This window comes from Pithys albifrons, chromosome 5 (genome assembly GCF_047495875.1).
Source record: "Pithys albifrons albifrons isolate INPA30051 chromosome 5, PitAlb_v1, whole genome shotgun sequence".
Classification (NCBI taxonomy): Eukaryota; Metazoa; Chordata; class Aves; order Passeriformes; family Thamnophilidae; genus Pithys; species Pithys albifrons.
Genome location: NC_092462.1, coordinates 12141930 through 12167238, shown reverse-complemented (window position 1 = coordinate 12167238; position 25309 = coordinate 12141930). Strand labels below are relative to the sequence as shown.

Sequence of the window (25309 nt, the reverse complement as noted above, 5' to 3'; positions counted from 1 at the left end):
TTTTCCTCCCGATGTGTAAGATACTCTTGCAGGCTAATGCATGCAAAATGTCCCTCACACACATGAAAAAGGGGCTAAATAGGGGGTGGGAGGACTCCAGAATAAGTGTACACACACACACAGAGATGTGAGAACAAAGAACACAGGGACCAACAGAGTGGTTTCTTTCCTCAGTAACAAACTTGGCTGTCTCAGACAACAGTAAGCTGGTGAACATTAATACAAAGAGGGCAAGTTTCCCACTGCCCATGAGGAATGAAATCTTTGCTGAGAGAGCAGAAGCCACATTCTTTAGCAAATTAGATGCATCAGCTGGGATTTGGCAGAACCTCCTGAATGCAGGACTCCAAATCTGCATTTAACCACTTACTGGGACAGTCTTTCAAGAGGTATTAAGTGTTCCTACTGTGGACACGTGCACCTCACAGACACTAGGAAATCCTTCTGGTGGAACAAACATACATGCCAGTAACATAATGCTTCTAGGTTGCACTAGGCTTGAATATTAAGAAATGCCTTGGAAAGCACCAGAATTAGGATCTACGTAGATAAAATAAGACACAAAATAGGAATTCAGAAGTGGAAGGTACCCCTCCATGTTGAGCTGGAACACCCTAGCCATCCAGGGAGCATAGACTGATCATCAGAGAGCATTCCTTCTTGCAGACAGAAGTTAGGCAGAGACAGAGAAAGCAGAGGCTGAGCTCAAGGCTTAGAACACACCCTGACACTGGTCCTGGCATTGCAGTGCTGCTCTTGGATCAGGGAGCCAAGCCCTTCACTGAGGGCTCAGAAGCAGGCTGTAAGTCACACTGCTTTAGAGAAGGGACAGAAAACTCCTGGTAATATATGCCCAAAAAGCTATATTAGCCACAAAGGAACTCACAAGTTTAAGAAGGGCTGTTGGGCTCCACACATAACTTCACAAAACACAGTGATGTTGCCTGCTCACAAGTTCAGAACACTCCTGAGCTACAGCCATGAACTGCAGTAAACAAAGGTGAGTGAAAATGAGCCCTTAAAAAGGGGACTATTACTTTTCCTCTGAAAATATGAGCCTTACTTTGTCTTAAGTTCCTGGCTGGAATATCAGTCGGGATTAATGATGTTCTCCTGAAGCAAAAGAGCTGAGCTGTATTCATGCTCTCAAGATAAACAGCCTCTTTCAGTGCCACCGAAATGCTGCTGGAGGAGGGTGGAGGGAAGACATTTAAAAAACACAGGGATTACAACGGAGTAGGGGATTTTCTCCTTCTGGCAGTGCTCAGTCTCCCACAAGATGTTTGTGTGATTCAGCTTCTCTCGTGGTCCTTCCTCCCCTTCTGCAATTTCTTGCACCTCGCAGAGTAGCACAGCTGTGGACATCTTCAGCTGTGGCATTTCTGATTTTAATAAGCTCTTCACAGTGCTACCCAAAATGAAGCTGTTGCCATGTGTAATGTTTAATTAGCTGCAAGACCTCTGAGGTGGGCACTACCTCTTCTGGTACGTGGCTCTGACAGCCCGCACAAAGCTCCACCACAGCAGAAATCCTAAGATTTTCTTCCCTTGCAATGTTGTTTTATTTATCAGCTTGATCAGATGAATGGGACTGGCCTTCAGAAACAGTTGGAAAGGACTGCCATGTATTCCTCCTCCACTTGCAAAGATCTCATTTCTGCATTACACTGGAGATGGGTACACTGAGGTGGAAACCCAGCAGTTTGCCCTGGCTCCTTCCATGCACTGAAGCTCAGCCTTGGACACGTGGCAGCCCTTCTGGCATGCCATTCCCAGGAAAGAGGAGATGGTGCAGGAGACAGCAAAGTAGAATGTGTACAATATGGGGAGTCAGCAAACAGTCCTCTGTGGGAAGGAGGATGCCATTCTGACTTTTCATAATTTACCCTTGATAGTGTCCCTTCTGTTTACGTGAGTATGGGCAGGGAAGGAGTCACCCATATGTCATGGAAAAAGAAAGTTGAGAAAAAATAAAGGAACGAACAGGATGGAGTTTACTTTTACGATAATCACAATCTATTAATAGTTCAAAATAGTAGCTTTAATTAAAGGATTCCCTATAAACTTTACCCTTATTGACTGATTATTTGATAGGCAGTTTTCATTGCTGTAAGCTCCTTAATAGAGGGAAATAAGAGCAGAGGGAGAGTGCAGGCAAAGGAAAGGAGGTCCATGGCTGAGCCGGCTGGGTGATCATAGTGGAGCAGAAACTGCATGAAAGCTACTTAGAATCATAGAATCATAGAATTGATTGGGTTGGAAAAGACCTCCAAGATCATCGAGTCCAACCCTTGGCCCAGTTCTAGTCCATTTACCAGATCATGGCACTCAGTGCCACATCCAATCTGCGTTTAAAAATCTCTAGGGATGGTGAATCCACCACCTCTCTGGGCAGCCCATTCCAATGCCTGATTACTCTCTCTGTAAAGAATTTTTTTCTGATCTCCAACTTAAAATTTCCCCTGGCAGAGCTTAAGCCCGTGCCCCCTTGTCTTATTGCTGAGTGCCTGGGAGAAGAGACCAGCCCCTACCTGGCTAGAACTTCCCTTCAGGTAGTTCTAGACAGTGCTGAGGTCACCTCGGAGCCTCCCCTTCTCCGGGCTAAACAACCCCAGCTCCCTCAGTCTCTCCCCACAGGGAGTTAAGCAACAAAGATATTCCATCCTTGCAGCAGTAAAGAGAGCGTGGGGGAGGGTACTGTTTATTCAAGAATAATTTTTGTTGCAAGAATATTTCTGTATGTAAAGTGAAACACTTCCCAAAATAGTACTGAAAAAAAACCCTTACAGGTTTGCTTGAAATTGAATCTCAGCTTGTATAAACCCAGGTTATGGAAGGGAGATGGAAAAAGAGATGGAAAGGGTTAATTTTTAATCCATCTCCTGTTCTCTTTACAAAGGGTGGGAAAGACAATGAGACTACTCTTAAATTGGAGAATAAACTCCCTGACTACTCAGAAGAGGCTTTCCTAGCAAAGGGATTTGCTAACAGTTTGTTCCCTGCAGAACAGAATAGTCAAAAGGCAACTTTAAATTTAATGTCAGCGCAGATACATGAAATGACACTGAGGCTTAGAAATGCTGCTGAGGATGGAAATGCAGCCTGAAAGGAGGCAGTTTGGTTCATCTCTTAAAATCAGTACAGTGAGAAATAAGGGTCCAGCTCTCAATAATCAAAAGTACATTGTTATATGCCTGATGAAGCCTAATAATTTATTTATTTATATTCAGAGCTTCAGAAATTATAGAGAAAACCCCCCACTTTAAATTCTGTGGGAATGTAGTAGATCTGAGTGTGTTCGGATCCAAACTGCACAGCATAGAAGGCTGCTGTGAAATGCCCCCTCCTTCCTCACAGCAGATGTACACAACACATATCTGGCTGTTTCTTACAGTCAGCCGCCTCAGGTGGTGTCCTCTGCAGAGCTACCCATACCAAAGAAACTGGGAGGATTGCTGCAAAGCCTTCCTCAGCTTTCCAGCAAAGCCTCTTTTCTTCCAAAATTAGTTTCAAGGCTTGCTGGACTCCCATTAGCAGCAAGGGAAAGCAGGCTACCAACCTTCGTGTGATCCACATGAGACCTGGAAGATTGGGCAGAGAAGGAAGACAAGATCTTCCTTGTGCCTCTGAAGGAGAGATGAAATAGAGACTTCCTTAGCCCAGGATCTGTACTGTCAAATCTGGTCAGGAGCTGCTGCTGATTTTATCACTGCTGTGAACTACAAGGTGTAAAATCCACTGCACACTCAGCCTCCTTGGTGGTGGCAAATGAAGGAATTTTGGTATGCACTGAGCAATTACTTCACCTGTGTATTCAGTACAGACAGTAACTTGGAAAAAAGTGTGATTTGTTTTTGTGATGTGTCTTTTCTAAAAGGACTACGTGACACCTTAGAAATACAAGCACAACCAAAGAGGAGCTTCCAAGTAAGAGGTCTGGAGTTGCATCATAACCTTAATGATGCAGCTGGGTACCACATGAACAGAATGGGACTGAAATGGGGGTTAAAATAATCCTAGTATTACATTAATTTATAATGACATTGTAAGATTTATAATTTGACATGTTTTCCCTTTCATATTCTAGTGTTGAAGGGGTAAGGGAGAACCAAAGCTTTACTTTAAAAAGCCAACTCCTGTCCACATGGATAAAGAACAGCTGGAAATCAAGAATCCCAGCAGTTGAGAAAACAGGAAGATAACTACCACCATCATCACCAAGACATATTAATTTTATGAGCTTGTGATTTTAAAGTGATTATAGAATTTCTTAGTGTTTCCGACCACGAGTGTTCTGGGGCATGAGTTGACATTTAAGATATTCAGACATATATTCATGAATTTAAACATAGGAATATAGATTCCTGCAAAGTTAAGGTCAGATTAATATTTTTGATATGTTGAGAAGCAAACTGGCAAACTTGGGAAATACAGAAGAGAAATGAATATAGGGGAAAGAAGTCTACACTCCAGAAAAACGTAACATTAAGGACACTCAGGAATTTACACAGGGACAAATTTAAAACTCTTAAATATTATCTAAGTGCAAGCTATGATTCAATCTGCATCATGGTTGGGCCATGAAAGATCACAGACTGGAGAGAAAGAGATCGGACTAAGTCACACCAGAATTCTCAGACAAGTGCTCTGCGAGCTCTGTCAGTCAGTGCTGAGGCACTAAAGGGTAAACAGACCAAGTGCTCCAGAGGATGGGTACAGTACCCTTGGTCTTTGAATTAAGCCTTCTCTCAAAATAAAAATGGAGTATAACTCATGAGCTGAACTCACTGTCTACATCAAACCACAACAGCTACTAGTTTGCAATAAACACTTTCCCAGATCCACAAAGAGTAGAGGTGTCATCTCTCCCACAGTGAATAGGCTGATCCAGGAGGTGACCACCTGGGTGGAGGAGATAGGACAGGAAGGAGGGCTTTTGATTCTCCAGAGAACACTAGAACGGTGTTAAAAGAAAAAAACCTGTGTGGATCTTTCTCTGTCTAGCACTGAAAACATCATCCTTTTTGTGCTAAATTATTTATGCTGATGCTCAGAGGGCAGCACACTAGCCCACAGATCACAGCATTAGAGAGAGCATGGTATGAGCATCCCAGCATGTTCAGCTTTGCTGTCATTGCCTTATGCAGCCATTGAAGAGGGTAGAAACAACACAGCTTTACACCATCTGTATATTGACATTATGAGCATATACAACAAACAGGAAGAGTTAGAAAGGCTCTTGGAAAACAAGAAGTGGGCTATGGCTGGTATTGATGAAAGCAGGTAGAACAGGTCATGAGACTGGAAAGATAAAACTGATGATGATAACTTGCACTTTCAGGAGAAAATGGCAAAAAAACCCCAACCAACCAAATAAACCAAAACCCCACACCAGGAAAGGGTAGCACTTTATATGAAAATATGCTGCTACTGGTTGTAGATATTTCAGAATCACAGGGGTTTGCAACTGGAGTCATAATGAACAAAACTGGAGAGTTGATTGGCATGTGTTGAATCATAAAACTATTAGGCCTTACTAAATAACAGGACAAACTGCTCTTTATACAGCAATCTAGATGATGTAGGAAGGAAAAGAGTTGGAAAAAAAGTAAAATAGGGAACATTTTGTATACACTTTATGCAGTCAGTAATATAAATTATCTGCTTCTAAAAGTAATGTGGGACATAGTTTTTACAGATGGGAATAACTTACATTATGAGTCTTTGAGAAACTAGACAAGAAGAAAATTGCACTACAATGTATTTTAATGAATCTTGAACAAGTGGAGAAGTTTCTGTGAACCAAAGATTTACCACAACTGTGTTATTCAAAGAGGAAAAGACCCGTTATTCTGACTCATGCTTCAGAAAAACAATGGGACAACAGTTTCACCTCTGATGACTCCAGGGATGTAACAAGGCATACTGGTCAGCATGCTTTCAGTGAAGTAGGTTTCCATATAATCACAGAGTCATTTAGACTGGAAAAGATCTCTAAGAACATCTTGTTCAGCCTTTAACCCAACACTGCTGAGTCCACCACTAAACTATGTCCCTAAGTGCCACATCTACGTGTCTTTTGAATATCTCCAGGGATAGTGAATCAACCACTGTTCCTGTTCCCTTATGACAGGACGATTGGTTTGGTTGGGGCATGAGAACAGTGTTGTTATACTCCAATTTTGCAAGGTTTAGACTAGAGAAAAAACTTGGTATTGAATAAAACCATTACCATATGAAATGAACAACTTTGTATTAGATTAATAAGTACAGAACCACAGGTCACAAAATGAGGAAATACCAACAAAATTGATTTTAAGATTATGCCACAGATTTGGGTTTTAGGATTATGCCATGGAGATCCAACCTCAGCCAAGTACCGTCCAACATGTGTTTCTAGTGCTTTATGCTAAGACCTCCTGGCCTCCTTGCCAGCACAATGGGCAGATGAGAGCAAAAATGGTAAGGACAGGCTACTGTTTACAAATTGCCTGATGAGATGGTCAGAAACCATCCAAACCTGCCAGTCCTTAAAAATCTTCCACAGAGCAAATTTTGACATTTTTCAAAAAGGCAGGCACTGCATCTTGTGGAAAACAGTGTCTACAAGTCAAACACAGCATAGACAGGCGTTCACTCTGACTCTACAGGTTGTTCACCAAGTGATTCTCATTGTCTCTGTCACTATTTCCATTTCAACCTGTCTCCCCTAAAATCTGGCAAGACAGTTGTGATTCTGCCACATTTTCATGCAGTGAATACAAATCAGTAGCCTTTCTTCTTTACTTGCAGGTAGACTTTTTAAAAAGGCCAAATTCCAGAACACAAACAACCTCTTTTTCTCACTATCCCAAAGATAAACTTCAAAAAATTGTAAAATCTCTTTTACAATTACAAAGAGAAACACACCTTTTCGCTTTGAAAGGACAACAACAATTACGTTTTGGAAATGTTCTCTGGACATACATCTCCCTTTATCTTTGGCGTGGAAAACGAAGCTGAGCAGATGACACATCTTGAATTTGTAAGATTAAAACAAAAGACAGAAAAGAAAATGTGAGGATATTCTTACAGGATGGTGCCATTTCTCCCCTTCACTCACATCCCTCCAATTTCAAACAACATAACTAGTGGTTTCAATAGGAACTATAATTGCAGCATTCTCACAGTCCCGTGCAGGCAAAGAGCTGTAGTCTAGTTTTATTTTTCTTACACCCACTGAGAATTTTGTTTGTTTCAACCTCTCATTACTCTCTCTCACACACTTGGCTCCAAACATCAAATTCTGTCTCAGCCATTCAACATCTATTTCATTGGGCTGCATTTTTCTCTTACCATTATGCATGCATATTGAACATCTGGAATCTAGAAAAGGCACAATTAATTATTCTGAAATTTCCCCCAAAAAATGTTTTCGCTTTTCCTCAATTTGAAATTATGTTTTGGTTTAAAGAAAAAAAGAAATAAATGTATCCTATAAAACCTTATATACACCTCAAAAATTTAATGAAACATTTTAGGTTAAACAACACTCTAATTTTTGAGAGGAGATTGGTTGAGGCTTGCTTGTTTTTATTTCTTAAATCACATAACAAAGTCCCTGTTGCATCTTGGTGTGAAACTGATTTCTTTTATTATGACCTGAGAACCAGAAGAGCAGAAGACTTCTACCCTTCAAATATCTAACAAGTTACGAGCCCTGTGAAAATCTACTTGCTGGTTGAGCCTTTAAGCCACAGCTAAGCAAGAATGAAAAACATCCAGAAAAAGAAAGAGGCTAAAGGGCAACACCTGCCACATACTCACAAACTAACAACTGGGTTTAGGGCAGATCAGGGGACGTGGGAGAAGGCAAAAAGGGATTTCTAAATACAAGCCTGACCAAGTGGAGAAGAGTGAAGCATGAGGGAACACTCACAGGAAGACAGACCCTTGCTGAAGGTAGTTGGATCAGGATCCACAGAGGGTTTTGCTGGATATGGATGGGTCAGGATCTGACCATGCTTTTAACACTCAGTTCTACAAAAAAACCCATCAGAATTACCTTGAACTGCCACTCCTGGACAATTCCTGACTCAAAAATCCAAACCAGTATCTGCTTTGTGAAAAAACACCACATCCAATGTTCCTTTGAAGAGAAACAAGCTACAGAATAAGATATAGGACATAATGGTCCAGGGCATATGGGTTGTTCAGCAATAATGTCTTGAGGGCTACAACTCCAGTGCCAGTACCAGCCCTGGATCTACACAGAAAAGTGAAGGACTAACACAGCTGACAGGAAGAGTTTCAACACCGACAGTGCTGAGAGCCTTTAGAGAAATCCTACTTCTGTTGGATACTGGTTCTGCTAGCTAAGCTGCTAATTTACCACTCTGCCTGTCCAACTACTCACACATATATTGCACTGAAAGGCTTCCTCTCTGGCTGCTCACCTCTCTTTATAGGAGTACACAGTGATGCTCAGCAAGCCCAAGACACAAGTCCAGAGTACCAGCACTGACACGTTAATAGGACAGTCACGGACAGCTGACCTCCACAGAGCATTTGCAAGGTCCCAGCAGAACTGAAAAAGTGGTGTGTCTCACTAAAATAAGCTCAACAACTGAAGCAATGAGTTCATGTAAAAATGCTGCTTATTACAACCTCAGGCACAAATGGGAATGGGTTTAATTAGTGTGTGCACTATGCACAAAACTAAGCCATATCTAAATTTTACAGCAGTACACAGAAAATAAGACAAGGTGTTTATGTACACATCTGATGTTCCCTAAATCAGCTTTTGGTTCTCAAATATGCCCTTGTAAGAGTAACTTGACAGAAATATATGGTCCCTGCTAACCATGAGATACAATAGGTAGATTATTTTTCCTCTTGAATGTCATTTGTTAAAACATCATGATAATTTAACACAAACACACATTTTACAATTCTGTATCACATCCCAAAACTACAAAGAAAGTAGAAACTATAAACTGGTAGATACATTCATTTGACATTCAGAAATGTATTTTAAACTAAAAGTGCAATCTCCTTATTTTCCATATGTGACCATCAGCATCCTGCAGTAAGTAGTAGAATCAGATAATATGCAATAGTCTGGATTTAACAATATCAACATATCATTTTTACCAATTTTGCAAAAACAATCTGTTCCATCAAGCACATCTTACAATAATAAGCTTTCCAATTTTCCAGAGAAAAATGCTTTTCAGGGAATCAGGGAGAGAAAGAAGGAAGAAATACATCACAGTTAGAAATCTATTATTTCAACTTTCGTCACCAAACAAAATCCCTTCAGGGTAGGCAAGTGGGTTCCACAAGTACTAAAGAGACCTTTCTACGCCTACACAAAAGCAAGAAGTCCCTTATCCCAACTGGATCAATATATGTGAATTGCTCATAAGATATAACAAAGTATGGCTCTCTCTTAAGTTTCTTCTTTATATGATACAGAAATTATGTAGTATCTCGACTTGTTTATGGAAGAATGTCTAGTTGTATTCAAATATCTGGTTTTTCCTACATTAAAAAAAAGGAACTGAGTGAGATTAGATATATGAAACCTCAGCTTCCCGTTCATACTGAGGAATTGCAGTGAGATATTAACATGAATTTCTCAACCTATGAAATGGAAGAGATGCCATTAACTCTTTCACACAGACAGCTCATCTTCTCACATGTTTGCTGGGTCTTTGAGTTCAACAAACTTAACAACAACAAAAGAAAAAGATAAAACATTAGGCAGCATGACCAGACATTCCCTGCCTCTCTGTTGCAACCTGACAAACCTGTAGCTCCAATTACAATCTGAGTTCCATGTCATTATTACAGTATTTCTCTAGATAAACCTTCCCAAAAGAAGAGGCTTTAGACTAGCTATGTCTAATGCAAGAGGCAAGCAGAATTAATATAAAAATACAAACCTTTGAGCTTTCACCGTACATCCTGAATCAAAAATAGGAGGCAGATGAACATTTTTTTTTGTTTTGCAATTAATTTAAAATACTATGTGATGGGCTCTGACCACGTAAAGCTCTTATTTCTCCTTACTGGTAGATCCCCAAACTCCACAAGATGAAGCAATGACAGATTTTGCCATATTTCTAAATGCATTACAGTGTGACTCACAGTTAGACCATGCTCAGAAAGAAATATTCCTTGTAGGTGAAACAGCTAATTTGGTGAAAAGCTGTTATGCTGACACCATCAACCAATAATTTTATTCATGTACTATTATATCAGAATTCCTGACATGTTTAGGTGGCACATAACTTCTGTGAAGACATCACCTACTTTAGGAATTGATTATTAAGTTTAATTCACTTTAAAACTCTCAAAACAACTTTAAAAAATTTTATTCTTGATCCTTTCCATGATGGGCAGATCTTTGCAGGGGCTGTACAACTAAGAATACCCTGCTGACCCAGGAGGCAATAGGAAATTACTGTAAGCATTATTCAAGTTGGTTATTAACTGATTACAAAGCATTCCCCAAGCCTGGCAACAGCTGCTCCAGAGGTTAGCATGGAACACATGTGAGATAGGGATGCCAAGCCACTCAAGTCAACATGGCTTTAGCCTCTTGCTGAAGGACTCTACAGATTCACAACAATAAAGTACTGGATGTTGCTAAAGACTGCTTGGAAGTCCCAGAACAAACCATCTCATATCATCATCATGGTTCCAGCACCACTAAAAGCATTCAGTTGTCCTTACTTCTTCCAGTGGAAACCAAAGGCACTCAGCAGCCAAAATGTTCTTCCTTTGTTCCTGAAGCCAAAATGCCATATATGCTATTTAAAGCTGGCTTTATCTCTCCCCCAAGAAGAAGGAACCAGCCACTTTTTTGTTACAATGCTAACTGCACTGTGGAAAGTAAGCCATGCAGTGGTTTGAGATTCACAACCATCAAGACTTAGGTAATGAAAAGAAGTGAAACAAAACCTCCAAGGAGGAACAACTTCTAACCCAAAATTTCCCAGAGTGGCCCTAAGCACTCATCAGTAGAAGCATAGGGAAAGAGCACTAGTTCAGAAAAATACAGTGAATTAACAACAGGTCTAAAGCATAATGCAACATCGTTTAAGTCATTTCTCAAAATCATCAAGCTCCGATACCACATGAAAAGCCCAGAAAGCATCTGCAATGACGTTCCATATTTCCCAGAAGAAAGAGGAGGAGGGTGGAGGAGACTGTACAAAGAGATATTAAGCTTTTGTGTCAGCCTCTTTTTGGTTGCCCACGCATTGTGCACTCACGCTTACCTGACCAAGGGCAGGAAGTGCTGCATATGCCATGGGCTGATTCATCATCCCTTTCTGCTTCATGATGAGCATGCGTTTCTGTTCCTCGCTCAGGTGCGCCATCTGAGCCTGCATCTGTGGCTGCTGGGACTGCTGCTGCTGGATGTATGGCATCATAGGGTTCTTGCTGGGAGTCGCCATCGGTGGGGTCATCCTCTGACTCAGCTCAGCATTGAAATGGGTCAGAGGTTTGGTGTTGCCATAAGAAAGCATATTGGGCTGTTTGCTCAAGGAGTTTGTGACCAAGTTATTTGGCTGCTGACTGATCATATTCACGTGATTTTGAGGGAGGTAGTTATTAATTGTGGTCTTCTGGGGATTGTTTGCCATAGGAGGCACTATTGTGTTTTGGTTGTTAAAGGCTTGAGGATACATCATTGGACTATTTGGTTTGTCTGCACTGAAGGGTCCTCCGTAGGGACTAGATGGAGGCCCCACAGGTGACCAGCTTGAGGGCTGATTTGGATGCTGCTGCTGCTGCTGCTTCTGCTGCATGAGCTTGGCTCTTTGCTGCTGCTGGGCTGCCATCTGCTTAAGCTGCTCAGCTGGAGACAAGTCAGCACTCGGCATATTCACCGGCCCAGGCCCTGATCCTGCCACGGTCGCTGCCGCTGGGTTCATAATATAGCCATTTCCAGAGCGTGTCTGCGTCTGGCCTGGAGTGTGGGCTTGGCTGGGAGTCTGGGGTGACTGGACAACACAGTTTGCTGGTGACCCGGCAGGGACCGGGGCTGGCGGGGCACTGGACACAGAAGCGATGCTGGAGGCTGTGGAGACGTTTGAAAAGGGAGGGCCGGAAGAAGATGGCCTCACCTGAGGAGACCCTAATGGGACATGAGCAAATGGAGAATGAGATGGGTCACTTTTCACACTTGCGCTCTCTTGAGTCTCTGTGGCAGGTCTGGGAAATTCTGGCTCCTTCTTCTCTTCAAAGTCTTCATTGAACAGATCTTGTATATCGTCTTCTGGAACGGTGTTCGCCAGTTCATCTATTAGCTCCTGCCACTCCTGATCGTTCAGGTTAATGTCTGAGAAGAGCTTGTTCTGATTTGAAAGAGATGTTTCAGAAGTATCTATGCAGTTGGAGTCATCCAAAGGCTCTTGCTTTAGTTCCTTGTTCTGCAGGATGTTAAAACTATCATCTAGCTCATTGCAGCCATTAACAGGGAGCTTTATCTCAGAAAGTCCACCATTCTCACCCAAGTCTTCTAGTCCACTATTGTGACTTCCACTGTTCTGCAGGGGCAGGGGGGCTTTCATGTCAATCTGGTGAAGAGGAGAAACAGCAGGCAAAGGCAAATTATTGGGCAAGCTGTTGATTGCCTCGATGCCTGGCACATCCTTCCGTGTCCGCTTGCTGGTTGGAGAAAAACTCCCATCACAAACTCCATTTTGCTGTTCTCCATTGAGTGGTGAACGTGCGCCTTCTAACTTCCTTTTGACTGTCTCTTGAAGCTGAAATAAAAACAAGAGGAAAGAAAAAAATAAGCATTTGCAGATGCAAAAAAAGTTCTCATGAGTGCCGTGACAGATACTCCTCATCAAGCCTACCAGTGAAAATAAGTTTTAAAAACTCTGATTGGGAAGTTTCTTTGATTTCATTATTATGCCTTAATCAATTTGAAAAGACAGAAAAAAAAGAAACAGCCAAACACCTCCTGACCCCCAAATCCCCAAAATTCTCCTGAATAGGAGAGCAGAACTGTAAAATAATCTGTGCTTTCTAAGCTACCAGAATTTTAGGGAGCAAGTGACACACAGTGATGAGATTTACCCAGTGCCTAACACAGTGAGAAGTCTTAAACTAGACCGAAAAAAAAATCACTAAACTTTGCTATTTGCTTTGAATTTTTTTTATTGGAAGTTTCTAGAAGCTTCTTGAAAAATACCTGCAATACAATTGATTGACTACTTATATTGAAAACATGTGTTGTTGATACTAAATTTCTTTTAAAAAATTCATTATCATAGTTTCATTTGATTAGCCCTCTGTTCTTGGCTACAAAACATACTGAGAATGAGTTTTAAAGGAGGAAAAAAATATATCCACCCTAGAAAATAGAAAGCATTTTGCATGATGTTAACTCCATCAAATAACAAAAAAAAGGAAATTAGCTCTGTGTTAGGAGCTAACATAAAACATAAATAGCTAACAGAAATGACAGCAAGACAAGTCTCCAGGAAAGCAAATAAATTAAAATACAATTTTATAAAAAAATTAGTGTCTTAACATAAGCTTTAATTCAGGTTAAAATAAGCATAGCAAAGAACTGTAACAAGCTACAGTCCTCCCCTATCACACCCAAGTGAAGTCCTTCACTTATGTACCAGGCTAAAAAAAGCATCCCTCTTCAGCTAAGGCAAAAAACAATAGTGGGTAGGGGAGGAAGCAAAGAGGTCACAGCTCTAGCAAACGCCTTCAGGACACACTCGCATCCTTGATCCCAGAACAATAGAATACAAAATACTGAAAGATTTTATCAATTTTTGAGGTATTTTTACTAGTATGAAAGTCCCAGACATGTAGCTCCCACCCCTTCCCTAACCTAGAGGTCCTCAACCTTCTTTCTTCTCACAATCCATATCCCATTTATTTCTCCCATCTCAAGAGGGCTGGTTCCCTTTTCATCCTATGTGTAAGTCAGGCAAGCAAATCTGTATCTCGTCCTGGGTTTGGAGGGAGTGGTTCTGAGAGGGCTGTGCCCTTCTGTGCCCTTTCAGGCCTGTGTGGCCCCTTTCAGCACACAGTGCACAGGGACATGATTGACACACACATTGCTGCAGCTACAGCTGAACCGCCATGGGACACCAAGCTACTGATGTAGCTGGTCCTCTGCAGATGTATGATCTTTACAACAAAGCAGAAAAGCAAGTCTGTGGGTCTAAGCAGATCATAAATTCCTTGATTGGTACTGGAGCAGAAGGGCTTTTTTACATGGGAAAATAATTAACATGTGACTAAGAGTCCCCAGTGGTTCCCCTGTTGGCACATGTGACCGAGACTTTGCTGCCTGTTCCGCCTTGCACAAAGCCAGCAAGTCTCCCGCAGGCTCAAATTCCTTTACCTCTTGGCTTCTGTGGTGCCACACAGACCAGCTACTCTTGACCACAGCCTCTGCCCTACAGCTGGGCTCCTCCTCTGGTGTAAGATGGCTGGTCTTAAAACTCCAAATATGGAGAGTTGGGGGTATTCATCCTGAAGAAGAGAGAGTCCAGGGGAGACCTTAGAGCCCCTTCCAGTACCTAAGGGGCTACAAGAAAGGTGAAGAAGGGCTTTCTACAAGGGCATGCAGTGATAGGACACGGAGGAATGGCTTTAAACTGAAAGAGGGCAGGTTTAGATTAAGTACGAGGAAGAAATTCTTCCCTGTGAGGATGGTGAGGCACAGGAACATGTTGCCCAGAAAAGCTGTGGATGTCCTACCCGTGGAAGTGTTCAAGGCCAGTCTGGATGGGGCTTTGAGCAAGCTGGACTACTGGAAGTTGTCCCTGTCCATGGAAGGGCCAGTCTGGAATGAGATAATCTTTAATGTCCCTTCCTTCCAACACAAATCATCCTGTGATTTTATGCCTGTGCAGCTCCACAGGAGCTGCTCATACCCTGACAGTCTCTCCATACCCTGGGTTTCTGGAGCCAGTGGTTTGCATCAAGGAGTTCTTCTTCCCTGAGCTCCAGGCTGTGATAGAGAACCAGCCTGCAGCAGTGTGGGGGACAGGAAGACTATGAGCTCATTTTGGGCCTCCCCATCACCTGTGTGGAGTCCCCATCGTTGAGTCCCACTTCTTTCCCAACTCTTGCCCCCAGGAGCTCCACAGATGCCCTGGAATGGGATCATGCACATGGCAGCAGATGCAGGCAGGAATGCACATTGCACCAGTACTCTCTTGATTAAGGCCTGGCATAGTCAAGTTTATCAGCCATGGTCTGCAGGAATGCACCAGGCTGCAGAGCACAAAGCCTCACAGCAGGGCTCATCCCCCAGTGCCATGGCAGCAGAGAGATCTACTAGCAAGAGGTTCTTGTGCAGGGGTGGCAGTTGTCTGAATCTGTGCCATTTAGCAGCTATGTGGAAAGTAAGCCAACACCCAGGGCTAGTGTGAAGGATCAAAATCAGATCTCACAAGAGGACTTATGATACAGCTCTCACCTCTGCAGCTTCCCTCCCCTAAAACCCCATGTTAAGCTGAACACCAATGTATGGCATCACAGCTCCCTGCTGCTTTTTGACCAGTGTAACTGGCATGCCACAGAACGCTGCAGCTGAGTTTGTTGCCCTGATCTTTATACAACCCTGGCTCAGACTCTGGAGACGAGGAATGGACAATGCAGAATGGCACCACTTCACAAGAACGGCAGCACAACTCCAGGGCATGAAAGAAAAAGAGCACAAGTGGCCTCAAGTGCAGGTGGGCAGTAACACAGTTGATATAATGGGTTAAAATAGCATATTTAAATGTTGCCCCTAATAGGCTATTCATACAATTTACAGCTGAAACCACCCATCTGAGCTCCTAAGCCATCTCACCACAAAGCTGCTATCATTCTTTGCCTTCCACATCAGAAAAACAGTGACCAAATGGCAAGTGACTCAAGACCAAGTTCAATGGGCATGCACACACAAAAACAGGATTTGTAGAAATGTTCTAAATTTGTCATGGCCTTTTGCACCAAGTCCATATTGACCAAATGCTGAGCTAAAGTAAGAACAGGAGCTGGAGGCAGGCTTCTAGTCATGAAGCAAAGTTCATATAAGGAAAAGATGTGAAAAAAATTTGCCCTAATGACAAGGCAGGCATTAGTGAGAATCTCCTGATGAATACATGTGAACTTACTCCATACCTTTTGCAACAGTTTGAAGAAATCCTTTACAAAATATTGGAAAGAAAATACACTTTCACATGGTTTCACACTTTTAGGTTTCACATAATTTATTAATTTATCCTGAATCCATCACCTTATTTGTACATGAATGTTTACCAAAAGATGTAAAACTATCTAGTGGCAAATAACCAGCCCTAAAAGTATCAGTTCCTAAAGTTCCATGATGTGCTGGAATTTGGATGTCCCCCTGTACAAATATACAGCAGCTTCAGTGAAAGTAAAGGCAGGATCACGTTAACAGCTTGACAGGACAACTATTTTCCAACAGATATGAAACACACAGAAGCTGTGCCTTGTTGCAAAACAAAATCAATTAAATTAAACTTATTCTAAGTTTGTAGCTCCACATTATTTTCCTTCAGAGGTTTTAGGATTTAGGAGATTAACAGGCACTAATTTGTTTGTTTGTTTGTTTGCTCACTGGAAAACTGTAGGTAGACAGAATCTTAGCATGAAAGGTTTATTTGAAGGCAGCATGCTGAGTACAGCTTTTGCAGGTGGTGAAGCACCTTGGCTCCAGCATTTTGAGGGAGTTGGGAAACTCAAATGTTGTACTCCTCTTTTGCAGTACAACACAGAAATATCACATTATTTCAATGCAAACATTCATTTTTGTATCTTGATTTCATTCCCAATCACCATGTTAACCCTTGATTGGTTGAATATCATACACGGACTCTATACTGGCAAATAGTTTGCCACCACCAAGACCCCACATTGTCTTAGACTAAAACCCCACCACTTCTCTCTACAAAAACAATCTCTGAAGTAAGATATTCTCCTTTACAGTACCCTCCCTCTCCTTCTTATTACTAGTATTTAGTTTGTGTACATTTTACAGTACGCATCATGAGGATACTAGCAGGAGCTTAGAGCTTTATGTCAAGGAGCAGAATACTGCTGATGCACAAAGTAAAAGGGAAATGTCAAAACAAAAGGAAAATATTAAAATAAAATAACCTCCTTGCAGCTTCATAAGCCTTTAGCTTTATTCATGCAAAATATTTGGCTGATGGATCTGCATTTCACAGCACTTTTCTACCCCAAAGCAGAAGACGGTGAAGCAGGACTTGCTATTCTTTATATGCCTTTGGAGAAACTCCAGTTGCAGAACAAGAAAAGGTCAAACTTTGGGAGGTTGACTTTTAAATGACTCCTGATTGGAGGAGAGGCATGGGGACAGAGGCAGTCCATGCAACCACACAGACACAAGCAGACCCAGATTGTCTAATCCAACCCATCCTGAAATTCTCAGCAGAGCTGCTCGGACATGCCGTGACAGACCCAATAGATAAACAAGAGTGTGTTGAGGCTGTCGGCAGGGCTTTCATCTGTGAGAAGAATCTGCTCCGCTTCATCTCACCAGCAGCAATTCATTTTTCAGAAGAAATGAGACAGAGGTACTGTTGTTATAGCAACAGCCGAGCCACTTGCCGGCCCATCCTCCACTGTTGAGCTGCCTTTGGTGGGCGGCTGTTCCAGTCATCCATGGGGAGTGACTAGGGCTGTGGCAGCAGACTAGTCCTTTCATTGCTCCTAAAAGAAGAGAAAAAAAGGGAAAAAAAAAAAAGAGCAGGAGGTGGGGAAGCCAAGAGGCTAAACTCTCTCTTTGCCAGTACAGGCTGAGCACTATTCACAGGGTCTAACACAGGCCCACTTCTACTCAGTAAGCCACAGACAAGGAGACTTAGGGTCACTTTTATGGATGCTTTTGTGTACCAGAGCTAGTGGACACATTGCCTCTGACTTTCCTCTAACTGAGGCAGCTCCAGTCACTTCAATATGAGGCAAGAGCAACTGGAAGAGGTCTGGCAAACTTGTTGCCCAGCTCTGATGGAAGGCTCTGTAGCTATCTTTGCTCCCTGTGGAAAAGCAGAAAAACTAGTCAAAGCTCAAATCCATCTTTCTCAGAGAATATGAATGTTTACAAAAAAAGGGTTATCATCTTCTCTTCATGCTCTTCTATATTTCCTTCTGTTAAAAACTGATCTTGTCCACTCTTCACCAGTCATCCATCCTTGCTCACATGCCCTTCAGTTCCCTTCCATGGCAATAACTCGGTCTTGGCCCTTTCTCCAGGGCTTTGATTCTCCCTTCCATCAGTGTTTGGCTTAGCACCTCTTCTTCCAGATGTGCCTAAGCTTGCCTCACCTTTCTTCTCCCTTCTCTCAGAGCTTCTCCAGACAGATCTTGACACCCTCCACCTCCAACAGGAGTGCTTACCACAGGCTCTGCCAAACACCACTCCAATTCAGCAGTCTTCAGCCTGCACCCTGAAGACTGAATGAAGTTTGATCCTTAACTTCTTGTGCTGCACTCAAATCCTATCAACAACTTAGGAAGCATCCAGGGGTGGCTGTGAAGTGACACTAAGCAAGTGGATTTGACGTGACAGTTCATCTAAGCAAAGACATAATGACCATAACCACGGCATCTGAGATCAGTAAGGAATAATCAGCATTGCCATTTGCATGCCAGCAGTTCAACTTTAACATTTGAAAGGATTCCTCCTTTTTTGCACATTCTTCCTTACTGTGTCACCTCTGAGACTGTCATTCAGAAGTCAATGCCAAAGAGTGCCTCTGCCTGAGGTACAGCCACGTCTTGTCACCAGTATTTGAGGTCCATCAGGTCCACAGTGGCCTCCTAATGACACTTGCTGCAGGTGTCCCACAGAGATGGTGGGAAGCGCAGGACAGCCTTTCAAAAACCCTGTTGGAGCTGAACTCAGACAAGTGGCCAAGTGAAGTGGAGGTGGGCTACATATCACCACTTCTAACAAATGAAAGTATTTCATGCATCAAACCACTCCCCTACCACCTGAGTTTCCTCACGCTGCTGAAAGCACAGCACCAATGCCTGCTAACTCACAGGATGAAGCCTGATGTAGCAAATCGATTTTGGAGGACTATTGCTCATTTAAAGCACATGCTGTGCTTTTCCATGCTGGGCCTGCCTGCCCAGCTCTTGCTGGCCAGGGCAATGTTTCAAATATGCAGGAAATTCACATTGTGAAGCCTGTTTGAAGTAGGTAAAATCTCATCCTGTCAACTTAGCCAGTAACCTGTTCAACTCTGCAGGCTCACACAGTAACCTCTGCCTCAGAAAGGGGGTGAAACCTTCACCTTTTACATAAGCTATGAAGGGCTGCTGGGACTCTTGTCATCATCCTTGTTTTTGTTGTCAGGTCACCGGAAGAACAAAATGACCCCTGATAATAATGATGATGATCAAGGCACCAGTTAAACCTGAAAGAGCTAACAGAGAGGAAAACAATCCACTTCCTTGCATTTTAGCTGGGCTGGTCAGATGGGAAGAGTTGCTCTCACAAGCACTGACAGTGAAGAGTCCCAGGTGCTTCAATGCAAAGGCAGCAGTGCAAAATCCTCACCAGAGCTGCCTGCCCCAGCCAGCTGTCAGGCTCCCAGCCACCAGTGGAAGCTGGATCACACAGGGAGATCAAGCAAAAAACCAGCAAGAAGGGTAACAACAAAGGCCCTGGATGAGAGCAAAATAGCAACAGCAGTAGTGAAGTCAAAGCAGGTAAATGCAGTGACTACACCTGCCCTCAGTCAGCCAGGCAGGGATGCTGATGTGTGCCAAAACAGCTCAAGAAAAGCTGAATGCAAAGACATTGCATAGCAAGTTTAACTGAACTTTAGAGCATAAATTATTTCATGGATGAAATGCTGTCATCACTGTGAAACAGCATTCGTGCCCAAGTGTATGATCTACACAACTTCCTCCTCTTCAGATCCATCCCATTCAATCCCACTTCAGCCCAATGAAGCAAACAGTGGCAAAGTAGTAACCTCAACACTTTGGGAGTGCCAGAACTCCTCTGTTTGTGCAAAAGTCTTAATGAAGGTGCTAAGAGCCTGAGAGCTGAACCACTGAGCTGGCAGTGCCTAGTCCTGCCTCTCATGCCCAACAGCTGAGCTCCGCGCTCTCTGTCCTCACAGACGGCAGGAGCTACATTTTCAAAGCATGTTCTGAGGATTTAGTCAGGCAACCTCTAATTGACTTGCCTGGGAGTTGTGCTGATAAGTCTTCACCCTTTGAAACATTCCCCATCTGCTTTGTATCTGGACAGGAGGGAGGATAATGATAAAAAGCAGGCACTGCAGATTATTAAAGCTGTACCTCCCAAAGAACTTCTAATTAGAGTAGAAAAGAAATGGAGGGACCTTTTGAGTTTTAAACTAAGAAGCAGCCAAGCAATACCAAGTTTCGTTGCACATGCACCATGGTTACTCATTCACTACTCACTAGCTCTTTAAACTGAATATGTGACACTAAAAATGGTTTCCTGGGGCAAATCTTGTCCCAGTTCATCCTTGGATGGGCAGAGGCCACAGCAGACTAGTGAAGAGTGCTAGTGTCACCCTGCCTGCCTGGCAAGGGGGCATTTAGGACAGGAAAGAGTTTTTGTGCTCTACAAAGGAAAAGCAGCTCTCTGATACAGCCTCTGCTTTCCTCATCATTAAGGCACTGATAGAATAAGAACTCTGTTTTTGATTTCAGAACCAACAGACTAAAATCTTGTCTAATCTAATCTGGAAGGGAAAAGCCCTTCCTATGCTTAGAGCATTCAAATTACTTTCCAGTTGCTCACAAAATACTGCCATGGCACAGTCTATGTGCATAAAATAATATTCCAGAATGTTCTTGGAGAAACTCTGAAGAAAGGTGGTGAAAGTGTGACAGAACTTCCCCAAAGACAACATTAGTTTCCATGGACTGTGAGGTTCTGTTCAATCTCTTTTACTGCCAAAGCCTGTATGATCTCTACAAGACTGATCGTAAGCTGACGGAAGGCTGAACCCAGAGATGGCACAGTTGCCTCCCATTCATTTCACTGGTGTTACCTGCCAGCTCTCAACACCTCGTGGCAACACGGCTACTCATTCCACAGTTGCACGAAGCAGCATCTTCCAGTTCCTCAAATCAACGTGGGGTGAGTAATTTCAGGAATTCTTCCACACAACTAATTGCAAGGTCATGCTTTTTGAAGCAAAGTATTTGATACAAAAGGAAGGAAACGAGAGCCAGATAGTCTATACACTGTCCCTGTTCAAGTCCACGCATTTTAGTTGCCCCTTGAGAAAACATCATAAATGAAACTTTCACTTGTAAATAATTTAAATATCAGATTAATGATTTCCACAACCAAGACAGTAAACAAACACACAAAAGTCTTGTGAATCAACTTATACTGTGCTACAAACAAAATGGTGAATTTAGCCTACTCTTCCCCAGCTGTCCCCTGTGCCTGACTGGGCACCTTGTGTGAAGACATAAGTGACCTGAAGAGTTCTTTGCTAGGACAAATACTTTTAAAGGAGTGTAGGTTATCCAAGTACAGGTTAAACAATTAACAGTATAATAAGCACTGCAAAGGAAACCCAAGCATGGGGAGAAGGGGAGGGAAATTAATTCTTTCTACGATCAGGTGACCCACCTGGTGGATGAGGGGAAGGCTGTGGATGTGGTCTATCTGGACTTCAGCAAGGTCTTTGACACTGTCTCCCATAATATACTCCTGGAAAAGCTGGTAGCCCATGGCCTGGACAAGTGTTCCCTCTCCTGGATTAAGAGCTGGCTGGAGGGTCGGGCCCAGAGAGTGCTGGTGAACAGAGCTGCATCCAGCTGGCGGCCAGTCACCAGTGGTGTTCCCCAGGGGTCTGTATTGGGTCCAGTCCTGTTTAACATCTTTATTGATGATTTAGATGAGGGGATTGAGTCCATCATCAGCAAATTTGCTGATGACACCAAGTTGGGAGGGAGTGTCGACCTGCTGGAAGGCAGGAGGGCTCTGCAGAGGGATCTGGATAGACTTGAGAGATGGGCTGATTCCAATGGGATGAAGTTCAACAAGGCCAAGTGCCGGGTCCTGCACTTTGGCCACAACAACCCCCTGCAGCGCTACAGGCTGGGCACAGAGTGGCTGGAGAGCAGCCAGGCAGAAAGGGACCTTGGAGTACTAATTGACAGGAAGCTCAACATGAGACAACAGTGTGCCCAGGTGGCCAAGAAGGCCAATGGGATCCTGTCCTGTATCAGAAATAGCATGACCAGCAGGACCAGGGAAGTGATCCTTCCCCTGTACTCTGCATTGGTGAGGCCACACCTTGACTATTGTGTTCAGTTCTGGGCCCCTCAATTCAGAAAGGTTATTGAGGTGCTGGAGCGGGTCCAGAGAAGAGCAACAAGGCTGGTGAAGGGACTGGAGCACAAGTCCTATGGGGAGAGGCTGAGGGAGCTGGGGTTGTTTAGCCTGGAGAAGAGGAGGCTCAGAGGTGACCTCATCACTGTCTATAACTACCTGAAGGGAAGTTCTAGCCAGGTGGGGGTTGGTCTCTTCTCCCAGGCACTCAGCAATAGGACAAGGGGGCACAGGCTTAAGCTCTGCCAGGGGAAATTTAAGTTGGATATCAGAAAAAAATTCTTTCCAGAGAGAGTAATCAGGCATTGGAATGGGCTGCCCAGAGAGGTGGTGGATTCACCATCCCTAGAGATTTTTAAACACAGATTGGACATGGCGCTGGGTGCCATGATTTAGTAAATGGACTAGAGTTGGACCAAGGGTTGGACTCAATGATCTTGGAGGTCTTTTCCAACCCAATCGATTCTATGATTCTATGCATAGCAGTAAATGAAAGCACTTGTATTTTTAATAAGTTCTAATTCTCAATATGCTACTGAGACACCTTCCTTCCTTATGGGGAAAGGAAGAAAACAGACATGGGACAGATGAGTTTGGAAGTAAATTTGTGCCAAGGTATAAATAATAAAATCCAATAACTGAAAATTCTAAAATAGGAATTATGTCAGAAAAATCCAAAGGAGGCTTTTTCCTTCAGCCAAACAATTCCTTAATCGACAAAATCAGCTTGATCCATCTCTCAGAAAGAAGAACAGTGCAGGAACTGCTTGCTTGCCTTGACTTTGCATATCTCTTTCAAAGAATGCAGGCAGTAGCAGTTGTGAAAGACTCCTGGACAAAACCCATGGCCCAGTCATGAGCAGCACCAAAGCCCTCAGGTCACAGAACCACAGAATGGTCTCAGTTGGAAGGGACCTTAAATATCATCCCGTTCCAACTCCCTGGCATGGGCAGGACGCCACCCACTAGACCAGGTTGTTCAGAGAGCCTCATCCAGCCTTGCTTTGAACACTTCCAGGGATGGGACCCATTGATATGATAATTTCTTCTGCTTCAAAATTTCTTGGTGGAACACGATGGAACAACTCTTCCTTACCTTAATTTTTTGGCTTCAATACAAGTTATTGCCAACACTGGAAAAGAAAATGCAGAATCACTGAAGATCTGTGAAGACTCAAGGAATCAAAGGACAGTACAGGGTGCCCCAGATGTGTTATAAATTATTCTGAGCACAGTTTGAGAGCTATTTGCCACGGGCTAAAGGCCAGACTGCACTCAATAACAGATTTGCCCTAAATATGGCCAAGTAAACAGCACAAACTTCAGTTCTTTGCGGCCTTAGTACCTTCCCCTCAAGTTGACATCAGGCCCAACAAAGGCACACAGCACAACTAATGGAAAAGCATATGTCTGGTCTCCCAGATCCCAGCAACTATTAGAGTCAGAGTTCCAAGGCTAGACTTGCTGTGTGGGGTGAATTTCAAATATACTATTTAAGTTTACTGATGAAGTGTAAAGAAAAAATTAGATTTTAAGCAAATGAAGGCCTTGATTCAGCACAATATTTAGCACATGCTTCACCTTGAGTGCCTTAAGCAACCTAAAATACAAAGGATGGTTTGCGCAATGAACAACACTCTCAGATCAAGACTTTGCTCAGGTCTTCCCTTCCTTATTTCATCTACACAAGCTGACTCCAACCCGGGATAAACCTCTTCCTCTCTCACCTCGTTAGTCTGAATATGCATACACATTGCAGTTGATTTGCGTGTGTGCACTTGGCTTCAGCTTCCCCCAAGAGCAGATCCTAAAAGGAATGCACTTTTTTGCAATCTGGCGAACCCCTTCACCCCCCCCCGCACTTATGAGGAGCACCTGGGAGAGACAGCAGCTGTGAGAAACCTGCCCAAGCAATCACACTGTTTATTCCTGGCTTTCATGCCCTTCTGGTGGACTGTCTGGACCATTTCTCTGTGTCCCCAGTACCTTCCGCAACAGTGTGAATGCACAGCTGCAGGTGCCCATGCTTGGTCTAAGTGAACTACATCGAGGCAGGGAAGGGTCCACCTCAGCAGTGACCAGTCTGGTGAGTAGGTGTCCCACTGCCTTCTCTGCCCTCCTAAAGCTGTTACATGAAGTTTGTAGCTACTTTATCACCAGAATATCATTGAATGCTCTTAATTGAGTGAATTATCATTGATTGCTTTTGGAAGTGTCAGCTACTATTTGGGGGAAATCACATCCCTACCTTCTGGAGCCATCTACTCACAAAGGTGCTCTGTTCTACCCAGAGCTCAACTAAGTTAACAGTGTCCCACAGTGCAACAGCAGCAGCAGCCTGTCTGCAGGCAAATTCCCCAAGCTGCTGGGTTTGGGGGGTTCAATTCATTGTAGCAATGGCAGGAAGTTTGCCAAAATGCCAAAGGTGTGTAAAGCTTTGAGATCTCTCCACGTAAATCAAAAAGATGATGAGAAGAAAGGTGGGCAGTGTTCTGCCAAACATCTCGAGTAGCCAAACTGCTCAAATTGCCAGTTGTGGCTGTGTGTCAGATTACTATCAGGCATTTTTATCTATTTGTGTATTTTGTAAACTGCTCTCCAAGGGAAGGAACTGCAACTCATAATGCTGTAGATGTCTATACATGTCCAGTGAACACAATACAGGGATTTTTAGTTTTTTCCTTTTGTTGTCAAAACAATTTCCCCGCTTTTTCCAAATAAGTGCACACACGCAGAGTCAGTAACCGTCCATGATACTCACATGGGATTTAATCCCAGCAACCTATGCATACTAAGCATGTATTAGCAGCTAATTAAAATTAAATTTAGACTTCAAGTCCCATTCAGCACTGAGAGTTTAACAGCGTTAGAAAAATGAAAGAATACAAAAAAAGCATTTGCTATTGTTAGATGCTGTAGGTAAGACCAAGTCACTGAGAACACTACAGCTCCTTC

At 43.1% G+C, this 25309-nt stretch overlaps 1 protein-coding gene across 2 annotated transcripts in view; it reads right to left on the bottom strand.

Moving 5' to 3' along the window:
• Positions 1 to 25309, bottom strand: part of MAML3 (mastermind like transcriptional coactivator 3) — a 242506-nt gene that overhangs the window by 76203 nt on the left and 140994 nt on the right. For both annotated transcript variants that reach the window (XM_071555719.1, XM_071555718.1), the window contains exon 2: positions 11268 to 12761. In XM_071555719.1, the coding sequence (XP_071411820.1) occupies positions 11268 to 12761 (1494 nt within the window). The remainder of the gene's footprint in view (positions 1 to 11267; positions 12762 to 25309) is intronic.